General features: G+C 42.4%; 2 protein-coding genes across 2 annotated transcripts in view; one reads left to right on the top strand and one right to left on the bottom strand.

The window, feature by feature from the left end:
- SLC9A7 (solute carrier family 9 member A7) overlaps nt 1-12084 on the bottom strand; it is a 148501-nt gene extending 136417 nt beyond the window's left edge. The window contains exon 1 of the mRNA XM_030806702.1: nt 11614-12084. Within this exon, the coding sequence (XP_030662562.1) occupies nt 11614-11947 (334 nt within the window). The 5' untranslated portion in view covers nt 11948-12084. The remainder of the gene's footprint in view (nt 1-11613) is intronic.
- Nucleotides 1-18653, top strand: part of CHST7 (carbohydrate sulfotransferase 7) — a 194258-nt gene that overhangs the window by 168828 nt on the left and 6777 nt on the right. The window lies entirely within an intron of this gene.

Raw genomic sequence — 18653 nt, 5'->3', positions numbered from 1 at the left:
TAAGCCAGGCACAGAAAGATAAATATCACATGCTCTCACTCATATGTGGGGGCTAGAAAAGTGGATTTTATGAAGATAGAGAGTAGACTAATCATTACCAGAGGCCAGGAAGGGTAGGTAGGAGGGACAAAGAGAAAGTGATTAATGAGTACACATATACAGTTTGATGGAAGAAACAAAACCTAGCGTTTGGTAGATCAGTAGGGTGACTACAGTTTACAATAATCTCTGTACATTTTGAAATAGCTAGAAGGGAATAATTCAAATGTTTCTAGCATATAGAAAAGACAAATATTTAAGGTGATGGGCATCTCAAATATACTGATTGATCTTTACAAATTATATGAATTTATTAAATTATACCTCAAAACTATGTACATCTATTATGCATCAATTTTTAAATTGTTTTAAAATAAGGCAACATGAAATAATTAATTTATAAACGAAATAATATTGTTTTTTAAAAAAACAGGTAAACATAAAAATTTGGGTTTCAAACTCCTCATTTTTCCTACATGATTAAAAAAGCAAATGCAAAAAAAATTATAAACCTATGTTAATGAGCACACAACATATAAATATCTGCTCTTTGACAATGACAATATAATGGAAGGAGGCAGAGATCAATATTCAGAATATATAAAGAATTCCTATAATGACAAAAAAAACCTGATTAAAAATGGGCAAAGAATTTGAATAGACATTTCTCCAAATAAAATATACAGATAGCCAATAAGTACATGAAAGGGAAATACAAATAAGTCATTAGGGAAATACAAATCAAAGCCACAATGAGATACCACTTCACACCTACTAGGGTGGCTATCTTTTTTTTAAATGGAAAATAACAAGTGTTGGAGAGGATGTGGACAAATTAGAATCTTTGTGCATTGTGGTGGGAATACAAAATGGTACAGCTACTGTGGAAAACAGTTTAGGGGTTCCTCAAAAAGTCAAACATAGAATTACCATATGACCTAGCAATTCCACTCCTAGGTATACAGCCAAAAGGAATGAAAACAAATGGCCGGGTACAGTGGCTCATGCCTGTAATCCCAGCACTTTGGGAGGCCGAGGTGGGTGAATCACCTGAAGTCAGGAGTTCGAGACCAGCCTGACCAACATGATGAAACCCCATCTCTACTAAAACTACAAAATTAGCTGGGCATGGTGGCACATGCCTGTAATCTCAGCTACCTGGGAGGATGAGGCAGGAGAATTGCTTGAACCTGGGAGGCAGAGGTTGTAGTGAGCCGAGATTGTGCCATTGCACTCCGGCCTGGGCAACAAGAGCGAAACTCTGTCAAAAAAAAAAAAAAAAAAAAAAAAAAAGGAAGGATGGAAGGAAGGAAGGAAAACAAAACAGGGAATCTAACACATACCTCTATGTGAGTGTTCACAGTAGCATTATTCAAAAGGTGGAAATAACCCAAGTGTCCACCAACTGATGAATAGATAAATGTGGAGTGTGTGTGTGTGTGCACGTGTACACACACACACTGCAGTATTATTCAGCCATAGAAAGGAATGAAGTTCATATATGCGCTATACAACATGGATAAACCTTGAAAACATTATGCCAAATGAAATAAGCCAGACACAAAGGACAAATATTATATGAATTCACTTATATGAATGATCTAGAATAGGCAAATTCATAAAGTCAGAGGGTAGATTAGAGGCTATTAGGGGCTAGAAGGAGGGGGGATGGGGAGTTACTACTTAACTGGAAGAGCTTCTGTTTGGGGCAATAAAAAATCTTTGGAAATAGTGGAGATGGCCATAAAACTCTGTGAATATTATAAATGTTATTAAATTATACAGTTAAAAATGGTTAAAATGGCAAATTTTGTGTTATATATGTTTTACCAAAAGAAAAAAAATAAACAACTACCACGTGACTTACTAGCCAAACACATACTTTTCTGCAAACACACATTATTTGTATACTCATTTATTCCTTCATCCTCCTTCCTTAAACAGTCTGCTGCAATTCAGGCAAATGTTTTCACACACAAAGGTTTCCTTCTCAGAAACTTCACTGTCAGTGTGAAGCTGAGGCATAAGAACTTGAAGGAGGAGGGGAGGGAAGAACCTGAAGGAAGGACCTTTAATGCTAGGTAGTGTTATAGCATCTTATTTTTTGATAGACAAAATAGAATGCATTAAACAAACACTTCTGGAGCATCTACTAGGTGTCAGGCAGTGTTCTAGGGTCTGGGGAGACAGCACAAACAAAAGATAGATATCTCTGTCTGCTCGGGGCTTACATTCTAATGTATTTTGGAAAAGCTCTCCAGAAGATTCTGATATGCCCGTCACAACTAGCATAGAGTAGAGAGACATGAGAGCTGCACAGACCCAGCCCTATCCGCCTCCCCACCTCTGTGATAGTGAGGTCTAGAGATGAGAATGCTTTCAAGCAACTACTCTCACATACGAAGGCCTGGTGCTGCCACTCTGAACAGCTCTTAACATTTTTTCCCCTAAAACACTGGTAGCCTTCTGTCATATCAATGGAATAACACCTGGAGTGTGACCTTTGGGCTGAAAGGAGCAGGCATTTTGCTCCTACTTGGATCCAAGGCCCCCAGGCTGATCTAGCATAGGAAAACTAAGTTTTCCTTGTCATCCTGCCTGATTCCTCACTGTTCTACACTGGAGCTTGAGGGCGAAAGTCCTAGCTAACATAAAAGGGTCAACTTTGGGTCAGGCACAGTAGTCACACCTGTAATCCCAGCACTTTGGAAGGCCGAGGTGGACAGATCACTTGAGGTCAGGAGTTTGAGACCAGCCTGGCCAACATGGTGAAACCCCATCTCTACTAAAAGTACAAAAATTAGCTGGGCGTGGTGGCGCATGCCTGTAATCCCAGCTACTCGGGAGGCTGAGGTAGGAGAATCGCTTGAACCTGGGAGGTGGAGGTTGCAGTGAGCAGAGACCATGCCACTACACTCCAGCCTGGGGGACAGAGCAAGACTCTGTCTCAAAAATAAAAAAGAAAAAAAAAAAGGGTCAACTTTGCTTTGTTTTCTACTCTGCGCATAGAATTCCCTCAGAGACCTCCTGGGAAGAGGTAATGGGGCGGGATTCAGGTTCTGCTCTATCCTAACCAAATACATCCTCAGCTATATTGAGTTCATCCTTTAAAAGATCCCAATTTCTCAATTTCAAACATGTGACCTTAAAACAAAGGAGGTACTTGACCTAGGTTTCAATTTCTTCACCTGGGAAAATGGGACCAATATTAGGATCTTCAAACATTTTTATTTTTTGGAGACAGGGTCTCACTCTGTTGCCCAAACTGGAGTGCATTGCTGCAATGATGTCTCACTGCAGCCTTGACCTCCCAGGCTCAAGCAATCCTCCATCAGCCTCAGCCTCCCAAGTAGCTGAGACTATAGGGACATGCCACCATGCCCAGCTAATTTTTATATTTTTAATAGAGACAGGGTTTTGCCATGTTGCCCAGGCTGGTCTTGAACTCCTGGGTTCAAGCAATCCTCCCACCTCAGCCTCCCAAAGTGCTAGAATTACAGGCGTGAGCCACCACACCCAGCCTGATCTTCACACATTTGATGTGAAGGTTAAATGGCTTAACGTATGCAAAGTACTTAACACAGTGACAGACTATTCTAACAGGTGCTCAATAAACAGTTACTATTTTTTTCTACTATTATTTTATTAGAAACAACATAGTGAATGTTTTTGAAGAGTGAAAACTTAAATATTCTTATTCATAATTGCCCAAACTTGGAAGCAACCAAGATGTCCTTCAGTGTCCTTTACATTTGTATGTAAACTGTGGTACACACAAATCACATGCAAATCCTATCACTTCTCTTTTCTGGATTATGTATAACAAAGTACTCATCAAATACTGCAACAGAGATTGGCTAGCTGCTTTCCAAACCTGTTCCTCTTTTTCCAACTAGACTACGTTTCCCTGGCTCCCTTCCAGTTAGATGTGGCTTTGTAACCAAGTTCTGTCCAACAGAAGTGGGCAAAGTGATGCAGAACATTTCCAGGCTTAGCACATAAGTCTTCCCCATATGATCTTCATTTCCTTGCTTCATTCATCAACTGGAGGAGGAGGATTCCAAGGCCATATGGGATGGGGAAGCCACAAGATGGAAGGCATCTGGTCCCTGAATCACAACGTAGAGACAGCCACCTGCCAGTCCCTTGCACTGGTCCATTACATGAGTGAAAAACAAATTTCTCCTATGTTAAGTCACTGAAATTTGGGGGTGGTTTGTTTTAACATCTAGTATTACTCTAATATAAATACTCATATTGATTAAAAGCCAGGTAGCATGCTTTAACTAAAAGAGAAAATTCTCCTAACACATATTCTCTTGTATGTTAAACAGAGGCAATTTAAAAAATACATGAACTTAAGAATCAAACAAAAAGTAAAATGAAAAAGAAGTTACTGGCCAGGTGCAGCAGCTCATGCCTGTAATCTCAGCATTTTAGGAAGCCCAGGCAGGTGGATGGCTTGAGCGCAGGAGTTCGAAATCAGCCTGGGCAACATGGTGAAACCCTGTCTCTATAAAAAATACCAAAAAATTAGCCAGGCGTAGTGGTGAGCACCTGTAGTCCCAGCTACTCAGGTGGCTGAGGTGGGAGGATCACTTGAGCCCAGGAAGTCCAGGCTACAGTGAGCTGAGATTACACCACTGCACTCAGCCTGCATGGCAGTGAGACCCTGTCTCAAAAAAAAAAGAAGAAAGAGGTTACTGATTCTCAAGTCACGTAAGCCTAACATCACCTCTGGTAAACTAATGTCAAACAGTGTTAATCAGTGCTAGAAAGAGTTTAATGAGAGTAACAGACAGGATGTGTACAGCCTCACCTGTACAATCTTCCAGGCAGGGAAGTTAATAGGTTGCAAGCTAAGAGGAGGATTAACTTCTTTTCCAATCTTTCATCTTAATGACAATGTCAAAACATACAGAAAAGTTGAAAGAAGACTATAAAGCATACCCTTTCACCAGGCACCTAGATTTAACAGTTAGCTAGTAGGCTGCAATATTTGTTTTCTCTACATAGGTGGCATGTATATTTTTTTACTGAACTTTTTGAAAGTTGCATATATTAGGATTCATATACTTCACCCCTGAATACTTCAGCTTGCATCTCCAAAGAATGAGTACGTTCTCCTGCATAACCTCAATTGTCACACCTACAAAAAATAATAGTAATTCTTTAATATCATCTAATACCCAGTCTACATTCAAATATCCCTACCTATCCCCAAAACATCTTTTATAATTCATTTTCATGAACTAGGAGCCAATCAAGTTTCTCGTACTACATTTAGTCTCTTTGATCTCCCTTAATCTAGAACACTCACCCTGCCTTTTTGTTTCCTTTGACGTTGACTTTTTGAAGAGTCTGGGGCAACTGTCTTACAGATCATCCCATATATTGGATTTATCTGATTGTTTTCTCATGGTGTTTTATAACTTGTTTCTCTATCCTCTGCATTTCCTGGAAACTGGAAGATGTGTCTAAGTCTTTGATTTGATTCAGATTCAACACATACAGGAAGGATACTACATAGGTAAAGCTGTATACTTCCTGTATACCATGATACTAGATAGTCCCACAATGAGCAAGGATACATTTGATGACTTGCTTATAAGATGGTGACTGCCAGACCTCTTCACTGTTAAGGTACCTTCTTTTCTTTGCAACAGACAAGTAACCTGTGGGGTGATAGTACTGTGCAAGTACCATGTTCCCCAATAACCTTTCACCTAGGATTCTGGAATTCATTGAAAACCCTTGTCTAAATAAACTATCACTAGAGGTTGAAAAATTGTGATTTTTCTAATTACAGCATTCCACAAAGGTTAACTTTTTAATATTCTAAGAAATGCTTTTAGTAAATGTCATTTTTCTATTTTTTAAGATACAAACATTTTACTTCCATTTATAACTTTCAAATAATAAGTAAAAGTATTCTTTATATCTGCAGACCGCTTTACAAAGAACATTTCGACAATCCAAGGAAAATGCTATGTAACCACATAGTACAATCTTCTATTTATAAAGCATTTTTTTGCTACATAAGTTATTTGCTTTATTTTTAAACAACGTTTAAATTGCAAAAGTAATGTGTCAGTACTAAAGAAAGTTCAGGCCATTTAGAAGAATATAAAGGAAAAGTACCATCTCCCCTCTCTCTCTCCCAACAACTCATCCTGCTCCCAAAGGATAAAGCTTGCATATCCTTCCAGAAAGCACATATATCATACATAAATTACATACATCATGTTTGTGTATATACAGTATATAGTTATTGAAAGATCAAATAGGATAATACTATACATGATGTTCTGTGCCTTGCTTTTTTTCCACAACACTATGTGTGGACAGTAGCCTTAAAAGGACATCTCAAAACACCTCTTTTTATCAGCTGCATAGTATCCCTTAATGGGAATGTGCTATAATTTAACCAGTCCCATCTGATGAGTACTGCAACTTATTTCCACTGCAACAAATATTGCTGTCTATATATTGTAACATGCTAGCACAAGTATTTCTGATAGATTTCTGAAAGTCCAAGAACTGAAAATGCTGAATAAAAGGGTAGGTGTAGGCCGGGCACAGTGGCTCATGCCTGTAATCCCAGCATTTTGGGAGGCTGAGGCGGGCGGATCACAAGGTCAGGAGATTGAGGCCATCCTGGCTAACACGGAGAAACCCTGTCTCTACTAAAAATACAAAAAGGAATTAGCCGGGCGTGGTGGCGGGTGCCTCTAGTCCCAGCTACTCGGGAGGCTGAGGCAGGAGAATGGCGTGAACCCAGGAGGCAGAGCTTGCAGTGAGCAGAGATCGCACCACTGCACCCCAGCCTGGGCGACAGAGTGAGACTCTGTCTCAAGTAATAATAATAATAATAATAATAATAATAATAAATAAAATTTTAAAAGGGTAGGTGTGTTGTAAATTTTTTTCTAGGTATTAACCAAAAGCCCACTCCAAAATATACAATTTTCCTCACTTCCACTAACTGTGTCCTAATGCATTTTAAAATTACAGTAGTCCACTACTGAACAAACCTCAAGTAGTAAAGCCTGCCAAAGAATCACAAAGCCTAAAATGAGAATGGGAACTAATATTTACCAAGTGCTTAAGTGTCAGACACTGCACTTGACCCTTTAGAATATCTCAATAACACAGCAATTCTGTGAGGTAACATAATCTCCATTTTCCAAAAGAAGAAGCTAAGGCTCAGAGAGTTTATCCAATGCTATACAGTTTTATAAGTAACAGGGCCAGCATTTGAACCCAAGGTTATCTGGTACCAAAGTGAGAGCATACAGAAGCTGCTCCCAACTGGGGCCAAAGTGAGGGGCTCTTAAAAGGGGGGACTCCTGATTAACCAGGAAGGAGATGGTTCCAAAATGTTTGCTTACAGGTTCAAATGTTAACTTCATGTTACCACAAAGAGTCATCTTTTTCCCCTTCAGACTTTGCCTATGAGCCCACTCTCAGGCTGTGCTTAGCAATCCAGCTCCACCACAGCAACAGTGAGCCCACAACCCATAGAACCTAGAGGGGCTGATCAACATCTTTTTGGAAAGGTGATAGGGGTGGTGGAGGAGGAGGAGGAGGAAGCGAGAAGCAGGTGGTGGGTTAGCATGGCAGAGTCAGATTATTTTGGATCCATATCAGTTGTCACAAAAACATTATGGGGGAAGTGGAACTACCGTACATCTGAGAGAGAACCACAATGAACTGGCACAGTCTGTTTATACCACCTTTCCCTGCCCTAAACACTTTCTATTTCTGCTGCACAGACATGTAGGGCCCAGTAACTTTAGGATGGCACTTAATCACATAACAGAGACAGACAGCTGGGAGCACCCTGGCCTGACAAAACAGGTTAGACTGGAGGCAGGCAAGTGCCTGGCTCCACTTCCCTGCAGCTCCAGTGGTGGGGTCTGGGGGCTGCTTTCAACCCCCTTGGGGAGTTAGGTTTGTAGCTACCTTCCCTTGTAGCTGCCCTGGCCTGTCAGGGAGGAATGCTTCTAAGTGTCCCTTGGTGGGTGGGGGAGTTCCTTTCTGTTTAAACGTTAAGCATTCACAGTGTGTCTTTTATTTTCCTTAGGTCCTCTGCACCCAAGCAAGCACTTATTATGGGATCTATTTGTGCACATCACTGCTAATGTAACATCGACTACTCTCTGAGGATAATGGGATAAAGGGAAGGAAAAAGAGGGAGAGAGGGAGTGGGAAAGAGAGGGTGAGAGAGGGAGGGAGAGAGACAGAGAGAGAGATAGAGAGATAGAGAGAGAGAGGGAGGGAGAAATCTCTTCCCCTTTCCCCATTTTATCTCCATCCCAGACATAGGGCTCAGAAAAACTCCAAGGGCACAATTAACAATTGAAAAGTCATGAAGAAAATTGATAACATTATGTGATTTAAATAGGGAGAAGTAGGTGTCAAATTGAGTGATTTGAGGAGCATGTTAAAATGCTATTACAGCCGGCGCAGTGCCTCACACCTGTAATCCCAGCACTTTGGGAGGCTGAGGTGGGTGGAGGTCAGGAGTCCAAGACCAGCCTGGTCAAGATGGTGAAACCCAATCTCTACTAAAAATACAAAATTTAGCCGGGCGTGGTGGCAGGCGCCTGTAATCCCAGCTACTCAGGAGGCTGAGATGAAGAATTGCTTGAATCCGGGAGGTGGAGGTTGCAGTGAGCCGAGATCGTGCTACTGCACTCAAGCCTGGGCGACAGAGCGAGACTCCGTCTCAAAAAAAAAAAGCTATTACAAGACCAAGAAGCACAAAAGGTTATACGGTGGCCTCTCCCTCCCACTCCTATTTCACAGCCATCTAGTTCCTCTCCCCCAAGGAAACCAATGTTACTCATCACTGCATGTCCTTCCAGAGATATTTTATGACTATACCAACAAATATATAAATATATATATATAAATTTATCTTAAATGTAAACGCTGTTCCTCTCAAAGTGTCACTTAAACACAAAAAGGTGCCAGAAATTAGATTTTAAAACTCTTTCTCAAAATAAAGAGTTTTGAAATTCACAGTTGAACTCTTTCATTCACAAACATTTAAAAGTTAAATTGTTTGCCTCCAGAAATTAAGTTGGGTTCCCAGCACACAGTGGATACTTTAAAAGTGTTTCCTTAGGTCTTTTTATCGTTCCTTATTCAGAGCCAAGAGGACAATTACTCACTTCCTCTATTGATATGGAGAAATCAAATTTTATTTTTTACTATTAAAACAGAGAAGTCTTGAAAAATCTTTACTGGATTCACTTGTGTTCAAAGATTTGCTTGACAGTAGTAATCATTTCATTGTGTTTATCAAAACATCATATTGTACATCTTAAATGTGGACAATTTTTTAAAAGATTTGCAAACTGAATTTTAAAATCAGTTTAAAATCCCCATCCCAATAGTCTTCATTATATTATGAATAATTAGCTAACCACATGACATTAGAATTCAGATTAGGGGGACCTTGCAGCAGAAGACCAAACATACCTGACAGAAAGAAGAAATGTTTTCTCACAATTACAGACAATCCTTAAAATATTAATATTTGGCATAACCTGAGACATCACATATTGACAAACTAAATTTCTTTATACATTTAAAGAAATACTAATACTCAAAGATATAGAACAAAATTACACAGGAATGCTGAGATGATATTGCCCTTTCTGAATAGTCATCAGTTACACTAGATTTGTAACTTGATTGTTCACAAAATAAAACAGTACACTGTAGCACAACCAAATGGCTGAAAGATGGAGGTGAGTTTTAAAGGTACATATCAGCAAAGGAAAATTCCACTGTTGTCTTTAAGCCTTAAGATAAAGGTGATTGAACTCCTCAGAACACGGAGTACTCTCCAGAAAAAATATTTTTAAATCCCCATTTATTTTCCATCCCTTGAGCATGTATTTACGAATCTGTCAAATCTACCTCCTATTTCACATTGTCCTTTAAGAAACTGGGTCTAGGGCCTATTAAATAAAAATATTTTCATGGTTATCTATATAAAGGCAATTTTCATTTGCATCATGACTTGGAGACAATCACCTGCAATGACCACGTGCTTCAATTCCCCCCTGTCTGTCTTCTCAGGAAACCTCCCAGCTTACCTGCAGGCCTGGCATCAGTCATTTATCACCAACTGACACAAACCACAGAGCTCAACAACGGTCAGGAATGGAGGCCAAAGTCTGTGTTGAGACCTATAATTCGCAATCACCAAACTCAGTTTTAGACCTGGTCCTGTTTCAAGATCTGTGTAGGTCACCCCTTCATCAAAACTGGAGGGCTCTTAACAGCGCTTGCCCCTTACACGGTTTGGCTGCAAGGGCCTGGTGGCCATGAGCCCCGGCTGTCAACAACTAATCAAGAAACATGAGAAGCAAGGCCCAGAACCAAGGGTAATTTTCACATTAAAGGTTAAGGTTTTTGCTTTCCATTCTCTATCAGGGCACCTGGATGGAAACTGAATAAAGAAATCCCTCAGTATACGTGATAAAATAAAATTTTCCCCGTTGGGAACAGTCATGAAGTGGCTCGTCTATTTCGTGTGATGCCAATGTGGGCTTTAACACCACTGAATTACATTCAAAAAGAGAATACCTGACTTCACTTTGGAGTCATGGGCAGGGCGGGGGGGAGGCAGGGGGCACAGAAGAGGAAGAGGGATGACTCAGATTATGGCTGACATCCATGTAATAAAGGGAGATTTGTACTGACCACTGTGCATGTAACACACCGTGTACCATTAAATCTAGAAAAGGATGGTAGCATCAGCCCACCCCTAACAACAAAAAATGGCTGACTCCAGAATTAAAACCACGACTTTTCCTCTTCATACATTCGGAAATGTATCTCAAACTCACTCCATGTTACCGTCTTAGGAATACAAAAGCTCCTCTTCGTTTGAGAAAGCAAGTAACTGGGTATAACTTCCCACTTGGGACATAAGAGCAGGAGGCGTGCCTGTCTCCCCGTCCAGGCCTGACATGGTGGTGCCACCCACTCTGGGTCCTGGACCACTGCTCACCTTTCACCACACTTCATGCTCTGACTTTATCATTAAGAGACCTGGGGATGTGGACCTCAGGAGTGGGTACCCACCCAGGCTGACCATGGATGTGGCGTCCGAGAGGCCCCACTAACCCATACCCAAGCAAAGACACTTTCAGACTTCGTCCCCACTCCCTAGTGTGGCCCGTACCCTGAGGTGATGCGGTTACCTGGGAAGCCACCCATCTCCAGCCACCATGCGAGCTCAACTGGAGCGGGAGGTGGTGGGTAAGAGGTTTGCAACAGAGACCGAACCGGGCAGACGGAACCGGACCACCTCTGTCCCTTTCATTTTCCTGGGTTCCCAATGCAGAAACGTGGAATGGGGTGGAATTGTTTTTAACGGTAGCAGAGAGCCAGAAAATGCAGACAGTTGACCTTGGGAACCAACACCGTCGCAGCGGGAAACGTAAAAGAAACGGAACACGTTGGCAAGTGAAGGGGGAGCACCGCGCGGCGCCAGGAGGAGCGCGGCGGCCGAGGGGTGTGGAGGGCGGGGGGTGCAACAGGAGTGCTCACCATAGATCATGGCCAGCCCGGTCTCGTGCAGAAAGCGCACCCGGCGGTGCTTGAAGAGCCAGATGGTGAGGATGGTGAGCGTGAGCAGCAGGATGAAGGTGAGCAGGCTCACGCTGTCTTGCCGGTGGCTCTCCTCCGCCTCCTTCTCAGTAGCGAGCTCCTCCATGGCGCTGCTGTCCTCGGCCGCCGCCCCAGAGGAGGAGGCCGAGGCCGCGGCCGCGACTCGCAGCCCCCGACCCAGCAGCAGCGGAAGCAGCGGCAGCAGCAGCAGCCGCGGCGGCGGCGCCCCGGTAGCCCGACCCGAGCCAGGGCGCGCCGCGTCACCAGGCTCCATGGTCCCGGGGCCCCCTGCGCCTCCTCCGAGCGGGGACCAGCAGCCCGCACCGTCGGCGGGTTCTGGCAGCACCGCGGACCTGCCGGAGTGGCCGTGGCCGCCGCAGCTCCTCCTCCTACTCGCGCCGGGCCGGGGCTGCGCCCGGAGCCGCGCGGGGGAGGGGCGCGCGCAGTGCGCAGGATCCCCAAGCACCGCCCCCCGCCCGCGCACCTGTTCGTCCCCCGGCCGCGCCACGCCGCGCCGCCCCGTGGGCCAACGGAGCCACCCAGGCGAGGCCGGGTGTTGCCCTCGGATCTGCGGGCCGGCCACCGGCCGCTTGCCTCTGCGATCCTCACCCCGTCCTGGCGCACCTGCCCAGGCAGTCTGGGGTCGCGGGGCCAGTTCATGGGCAGCCGCCGCCGCACTTCCTAAAGGGGACGCCAGAGGTCGCCGGCGCCTAGCGGGAGCATCGGCTTGGAGTGGCTAGCCTTGCGGTCTCGAGTCCCGTCTCTGGCGCCACGGCGAAGTGTTTAATCTCAGGCCAGTGTGCAGCCGCCCTGGGCCCAGTAAAGTGGGGGCTGTCAGTGAACCGAGCAGCCCCGAAGCCACGTTAGCCCCTACACCTCTCTTTCCTCATCTCTCAGGTTGCCTTCCAGCCCCAGAATCTGCTAGGTTTCATTCAAACCTCTGTTCTCATCAGACTCAAATGTGAGGACTGATAAGGAGTTGGAATCGGGGGAGGGCGTTGAAGTATATCCTTCCTCCCTTGAGGGAATAGACTTCGTCTGCGCTGTGCTACTAATCCTCTTGGGGAACAGAGTTGAACCAGAAGGAACTGAACGCTTGCCATTCCTGGTAGATGAGCAGTAGCTGGTCCTAAGGTGGTGGTGGGGGGTGGGGGTTACCCTGATGACCCTTTCTTTTATGTTGCTCACCTGGTAGCTCAGAGAATCTTTTAATGACTCTTAAGACCAAGCCCAGCTCTGAACAAAATTATGGCGTGGACTCTGAAGGATGAAGCCTCTTGGAACAAATTCTCAGGAAAACTAGAATCTTCAATCCACCTTGCTCCTCTGGTCAAGGAAGAAACAAGATCAGATTAATCACTGAGTTCCCAGTGCTTAGCACTGTACTCATGTGTTTATTGAACCACTCTGAAATCTCTACCAAAACTATCCATGTTTTCGCTCCCAGGGGAGTTTGCATTTTTAAGAGGATTCATTGAAGAAGGTGATGCTTAACCAAATGGAATAATAGGGTAGAGGTAACATTAGGTAAGAAAACTCTTCGGAGTACTGCAGCCTTCCTGGTCCCCCTGTAGGTGAGCACTCTGCCAAAGCTGCTTAGTGGTTTCTTTACAGCAGGGAAATATCTTCATCTGGATTTTAGCTAGCCCCTTTCCCAACTCCTCTAGGCAGTCACTCAGCCCCTGCAAACATCCATATACCTTGAAGTTCCACACAGGTTTCCAATAAAATTGCAAATACTTAAAACCTGGATAGGCACTGTATTGGTCATAATGTTATGTCCCCTTGGGTGCCCAGTACTCAAGGACAGAATTTCTCTCTTTAGAAAAGGGCAACTCAGGAGCTACCTTAAAAGTACAGACTTCTTAGTATTTGTGGCGGATTGTATTTTTAAAAAAGATGGCCACAATCATATTTCCAATCCCAGAACCTTGCCATCCCCCATCAAGAAGGAGCATCTATGTTCCCTCCCCTTGAACCTCAGTGGAACTTTGTGACTCCCTCAAAGAATATAATATGGTAAAAGGTAATATAGCTCCTGCCTATTTCATTCTGTCACTTTCCACTCTAGCTAGGCTGGGCACGGTGGCTCACGCCTGTAATCCCAGCACTTTGGGAGGCCAAGCCATGCGGATCACCTGAGGTCAGGAGTTCAAGACCAGCCTGACCAATATGGTGAAACCCTGTCTCTACTAAAAATACAAAAATTAGCCGGGCGTGGTGGTGTGTGCCTGTAGTCCCAGCTACTTGGGAGTTGGTGGCACAAGAATCACTTGAACCTGGGAGGCAGAGGTTGCAGTGAGCCAAGATTGCACCACTGCACTCTAGCCTGGGTGACAGAGTGAGACCCTGTCTCCAAAAACAAAAAAAACAAACAAAGAAATCTAGCTACCTGGAAGCTGACATACCGAGGAAACCATGTAGAGAGACCATGTAGCAATAGAGGCAGATGCCACAGGAGACCCAACTTTTTGAGTGTTCCCAGCCCAAATGCCACGCATGTGAATGAATGAGTCTTCAAATCAATTCATTCCCAGCCACCATCTTACTGTAGACAGATGAGAGGTCCCAAGCAAGAACCATGTCGCTGAATCTAACCAACATCTGCAACTGTAACATAATAAAATGATTGATGTTATTTTAAGCTACTAAGTTTGAGGGTGGTTTCTTCCACAGCAATAGATAACCAGAAGAGTATTCATTATGTAAAGTAGTTCCCTTGGGTAGAGTATGAAAAAACTAGTCCCAACCATTCACAAATACACACCAAAGAAAACACTCCATTATCTGTACATATTTATGTGTGAAAACCAACCTATATGATACAGGAGTTCTGATTTCAGTTAACACAGAATAATCACACTAAACCCATTACCTGCTACTGAATACAGCTATAAAATGTGAACAGAATGCATGCAGCAACTATTTGAGGACTCTGGAAAGTAAACTGTACCACATAAACTGAGGAGAAACAACAGAATTTGAAGTAAAACTGAACTGGCAGTGAATTTACCATTTTTTTCCTCCAGTCTCCACTAGACTGGACTCAAGGCAGCTTAAAACCCAGAAGGGAGCATCAGCATGGACAGAGAGAGCTCCAGAAAAAGCAGAAAATTGATCTCCTAATATTCAGAGAAAGTAGGAGAAATGTGCCATTTTTTTTTTCTTTTCTCCATTCTCTTACATTTTAGCCAATAAGCAATCCCACTGTGGCAGCTGAGTCAACAGTGACAATGGAGACAGCAATACCTTCAAGCACCCAAAAAATGCTAAGGGAGGGGAGAATCTTCATCTTTGTTTGGAGTAGTTCTGGTCCCAAGACAGTGGGGCCAAACCCTCAATGATATATATTTTTTCACTCTCTCTGTCCTGATGCTTGGCCCAAGACATGGGCAAAGTTTCAGGAAATACATAACAGAGAGGACTAAATAAAGACCCAGATTTCTGGACAGGCACAGTGGCTCACTCTTGTAATCCCAACACTTTGGGAGGCCAAGGTGGGTGGATTGGTTGAGGCCAGGAGTTGGAGAACAGCCTGGGCAATGTAGCAAGATCCTGTCTCTACGAAACATTTAAAAATAAAATTAGCTAGGCACGGTAGTGCTTGCCTGTAGTCTTGGCTACTCAAGAGGCTAAGGTGGGAGGATCACTTGAGCTCAGGAGTTTGAGGCTACAGTGAGCTATGATCACACCACTGTACTCCAGCCTGGGCAACAGAGCAAGACCCTGTCTTTAAATAAATTAAATAGCCTAGATTTCTTGCCAATTGATTAAAAGGGGAACTCCAAGGCATTACAAAGTACTAAAGAGACAGTAGAGAGGAGAGGACCTTGGGAAAGTTCCTCATAAAGTTTTTATGAACTCCTAGGTTCACCCCAGCCTGCACATGGATCTGATCCTAAACAGCATACCAAAGACTGTGATAATTGAACTAAGAGGCAGACCACCACCCAAGCCCTAGACTAGCCACTGGATAAAACACATGTAGGACAGATCTGAATAGCATTACAAACTTTTGAAAACTGAATTGACTTTGGAGCCACTATCCACAAAAGCCATGTCAGAACTTGCGATCTAAACCCAAGCAAGTATAAGCTAAAACAAAAATATGAATATTTCCCCATAGTATTAAAACAAAATACAAAGTCCTATAACATAATATTCAAAATGTCCAGGATACAACCCAAAATTATTCAATACCTGAAGAACCATGAAAATCTTAACTTGGGTGGGAAAAGGCAAATAACAGACACCACTGCTGAGGTGACACCAATGTTGGAATTATCTGAAAAAGACTTTAAAGCAGCTATTATAATGATGCTCCAACGAGTAAGGACAAATAATCTTGAAATGAATGTAAAGATAAAAGGCTCAGAACAGGAGTAAAAGATAAAAGAAGAACCAAATTGAAATTTTAGGCTGGGCACGGTGGCTCACGCCTGTAATCCCAGCACTTTGGGAGGCCAAAGTGGGTAGATCACAAGGTCAGGAGTTCCAGACCAGCCTGGCCAACATGATGAAACCCCGTCTCTACTAAAAATACAGAAATTCGCTGGGCATGGTGGCACATGCCTGTAATCCCAGCTACTGGGAGGCTGAGGCAGGAGAATCACTTGAACCCGGGAGGTGGAGGTTGCAGTGAGCTGAGATCGTACCACTGCACTCCAGCCTGGGTGACAGAGTGACACTCCATCTCAAAATAAAATAAAATAAAATAAAATAAAATAAATTTTATAAGTGAAGAATACAAGAATACAATAGCTGGAATTTTAAAATTGGATGGATGCAATAGCAGAATCGAGATGAAAGAGTCAGTAAATATGAAAATAGATCAATAGAAATTATCCAACCTGAATAGCAGAGAGGAAAAACTGAAAAATAAATAGAGCCACAAAGACCTATAGGAGATAACAAAATATCTAACATTTGTGTCTTTAGAGTTACAGAAGGAGAAGAGAAACAGTGTGGTACAGAAAAAAAGATGTGAAAATATAATAACTGAAAACATTCCAGATAAGGCAAAAGACACAAACCTGCAGATTGAAGAACCTCAGCAAACCCCAAACAGGATAAACCCAAAGAATCAAAGCATAGACATATTATTTCAAACTGCTGAAAAGAAAAACAAAAAAAATATGTTTAAAGCAGAAAGATAAAAATGACATATTACATAGAGGATAACAACAATTCAGATGACTATGGATTTCTCATCAGAAACCAAGAAGGCCATAAAGACATGCACAGCATTTTTAATGTGCTGAAAGAACTGTTAACCAAAAATAATACATCCAACAAAAATAGATTTCAGTGTGAAGAAATAACACCAATACTGTACGATCTCTTCTAGAGAGTCAGACAGTTGAAGAAAAAGCTACATACCAATATCTCTCATGAACTTAGACATAAAAATTCTTAACAAAATATTAGTAAATTGAATCTAACAATGTATAAAAAGAAGTATACACCATGACCAAGTGGTATTTATCCTAGGATTACAAGGCTTGTTCAACATGAGAAAATCAATCAATGAAATCCACCATATTTACTGTCTAAAGAAGAAAAGCTGCCTGATTATATTCACTGATTCAGAAAAAAGCATTGACAAAATTCAACATCCATTCATGATAGCTTTCAGCAAAATAGGAATAAAAGAGAACTTCTTTGACCTGATAAAGAGCAGATAACCACCCCCCAAAAAAACCACACAGACTATCTAGCATTATTCTTAAAAGACTGAATTCTTTCCCCCCAAGGTCGGGAAAAGGCAAGAAAGTCCACTATCACCACTCTTAATCAACATTGTATTGGAACTCCAAGTCAGTGCACTAAGACAGAAAAACGAAATAAAAGGCATATGTATATAGCAAAAATCACAATACATAAATTTTAATGGAATGCTGGGGAAACAGAGGAACTAAAAACAGAAGGAACAAAAAGAAAAGGGAGGAAAAAAGAGAAATTCTCAAAGGATATTAGAAAAATTCTCCTATTCATAGATAATATGATCATCTGCTTAGAAAAATCCCATGAAATCTACAAAATCCTAGAACCAAATAAGTGAGTTTAGCAAGGTCTCAAGGTGCAAGGTCAGCACACAAAAACCAATCATATTTGTATATACAGGCTATGTGAAATTGGAGATTTTTTTTTTTTTTTTTTGGCGAAGTCTGGCTCTGTCGTCCAGGCTGCAGTGCAGTGGTGCGATCTCGGTTCACTGCAACCTCCGCCTCCAGGGTTCAAGTGATTCTCCTGCCGCAGCCTCCCAAGCTGGGATTACAGGCACCCACCACCATGCCTGGCTAATTTTTGTATTTTTAGTAGAGACGAGGTTTCGCTGTGTGGGCCAAGCTGATCTCGAACTCCTGACCTCACGTGATCCGCCTGCCTCGGCCTCTCAAAGTGCTGGGTTTACAGGTGTGAGCCACTGCACCTGGCCAAAAAATCTTTAAAATGTATCATTCACAATAGCATAAAAGAAAAATGTTTAGGTATAAATTTTTAACAAAACATGTCCAGGATCTATATGCTAAAATCTATAAAATGTTGATGAAATAAATCAAAGAAGACCTGAATAAATGAAGAGACATGCCATGTTCATGGATTGAAAGACTAAGCAAAGATGTCAAATCTCTCCAAATTGATATACAGATTTACTAAAATTTCCATAAAAATCCCAACAAAATGTTTGGTGAATATAGCCATGTGACATATAAAATTAATAGGAAAGTCAAAGTAACAGACTAGCCAAAACAATTTTGAAAAAGAAGAATAAAATTGGAGGCCTCACACTATCCAATTTAAGATGTACTGTAATGCTACTATGTAAAGTAATAAAGTATAATCAAGGCAGGGTAGCATTGGTGAAGGAATAGATATATACATCAATGGGACAAAACTAGAGTCCAGAAATAGGTCTACATACAAAATTGATTTTTCACAAAAGTGCAAAAGCAGTTCAATGGACAAGGTACGTTCTTTTC

This window comes from Nomascus leucogenys, chromosome X, assembly GCF_006542625.1.
Source record: "Nomascus leucogenys isolate Asia chromosome X, Asia_NLE_v1, whole genome shotgun sequence".
Lineage (NCBI taxonomy): Eukaryota > Metazoa > Chordata > Mammalia > Primates > Hylobatidae > Nomascus > Nomascus leucogenys.
This window is presented reverse-complemented; position numbering and strand designations above follow the sequence as displayed.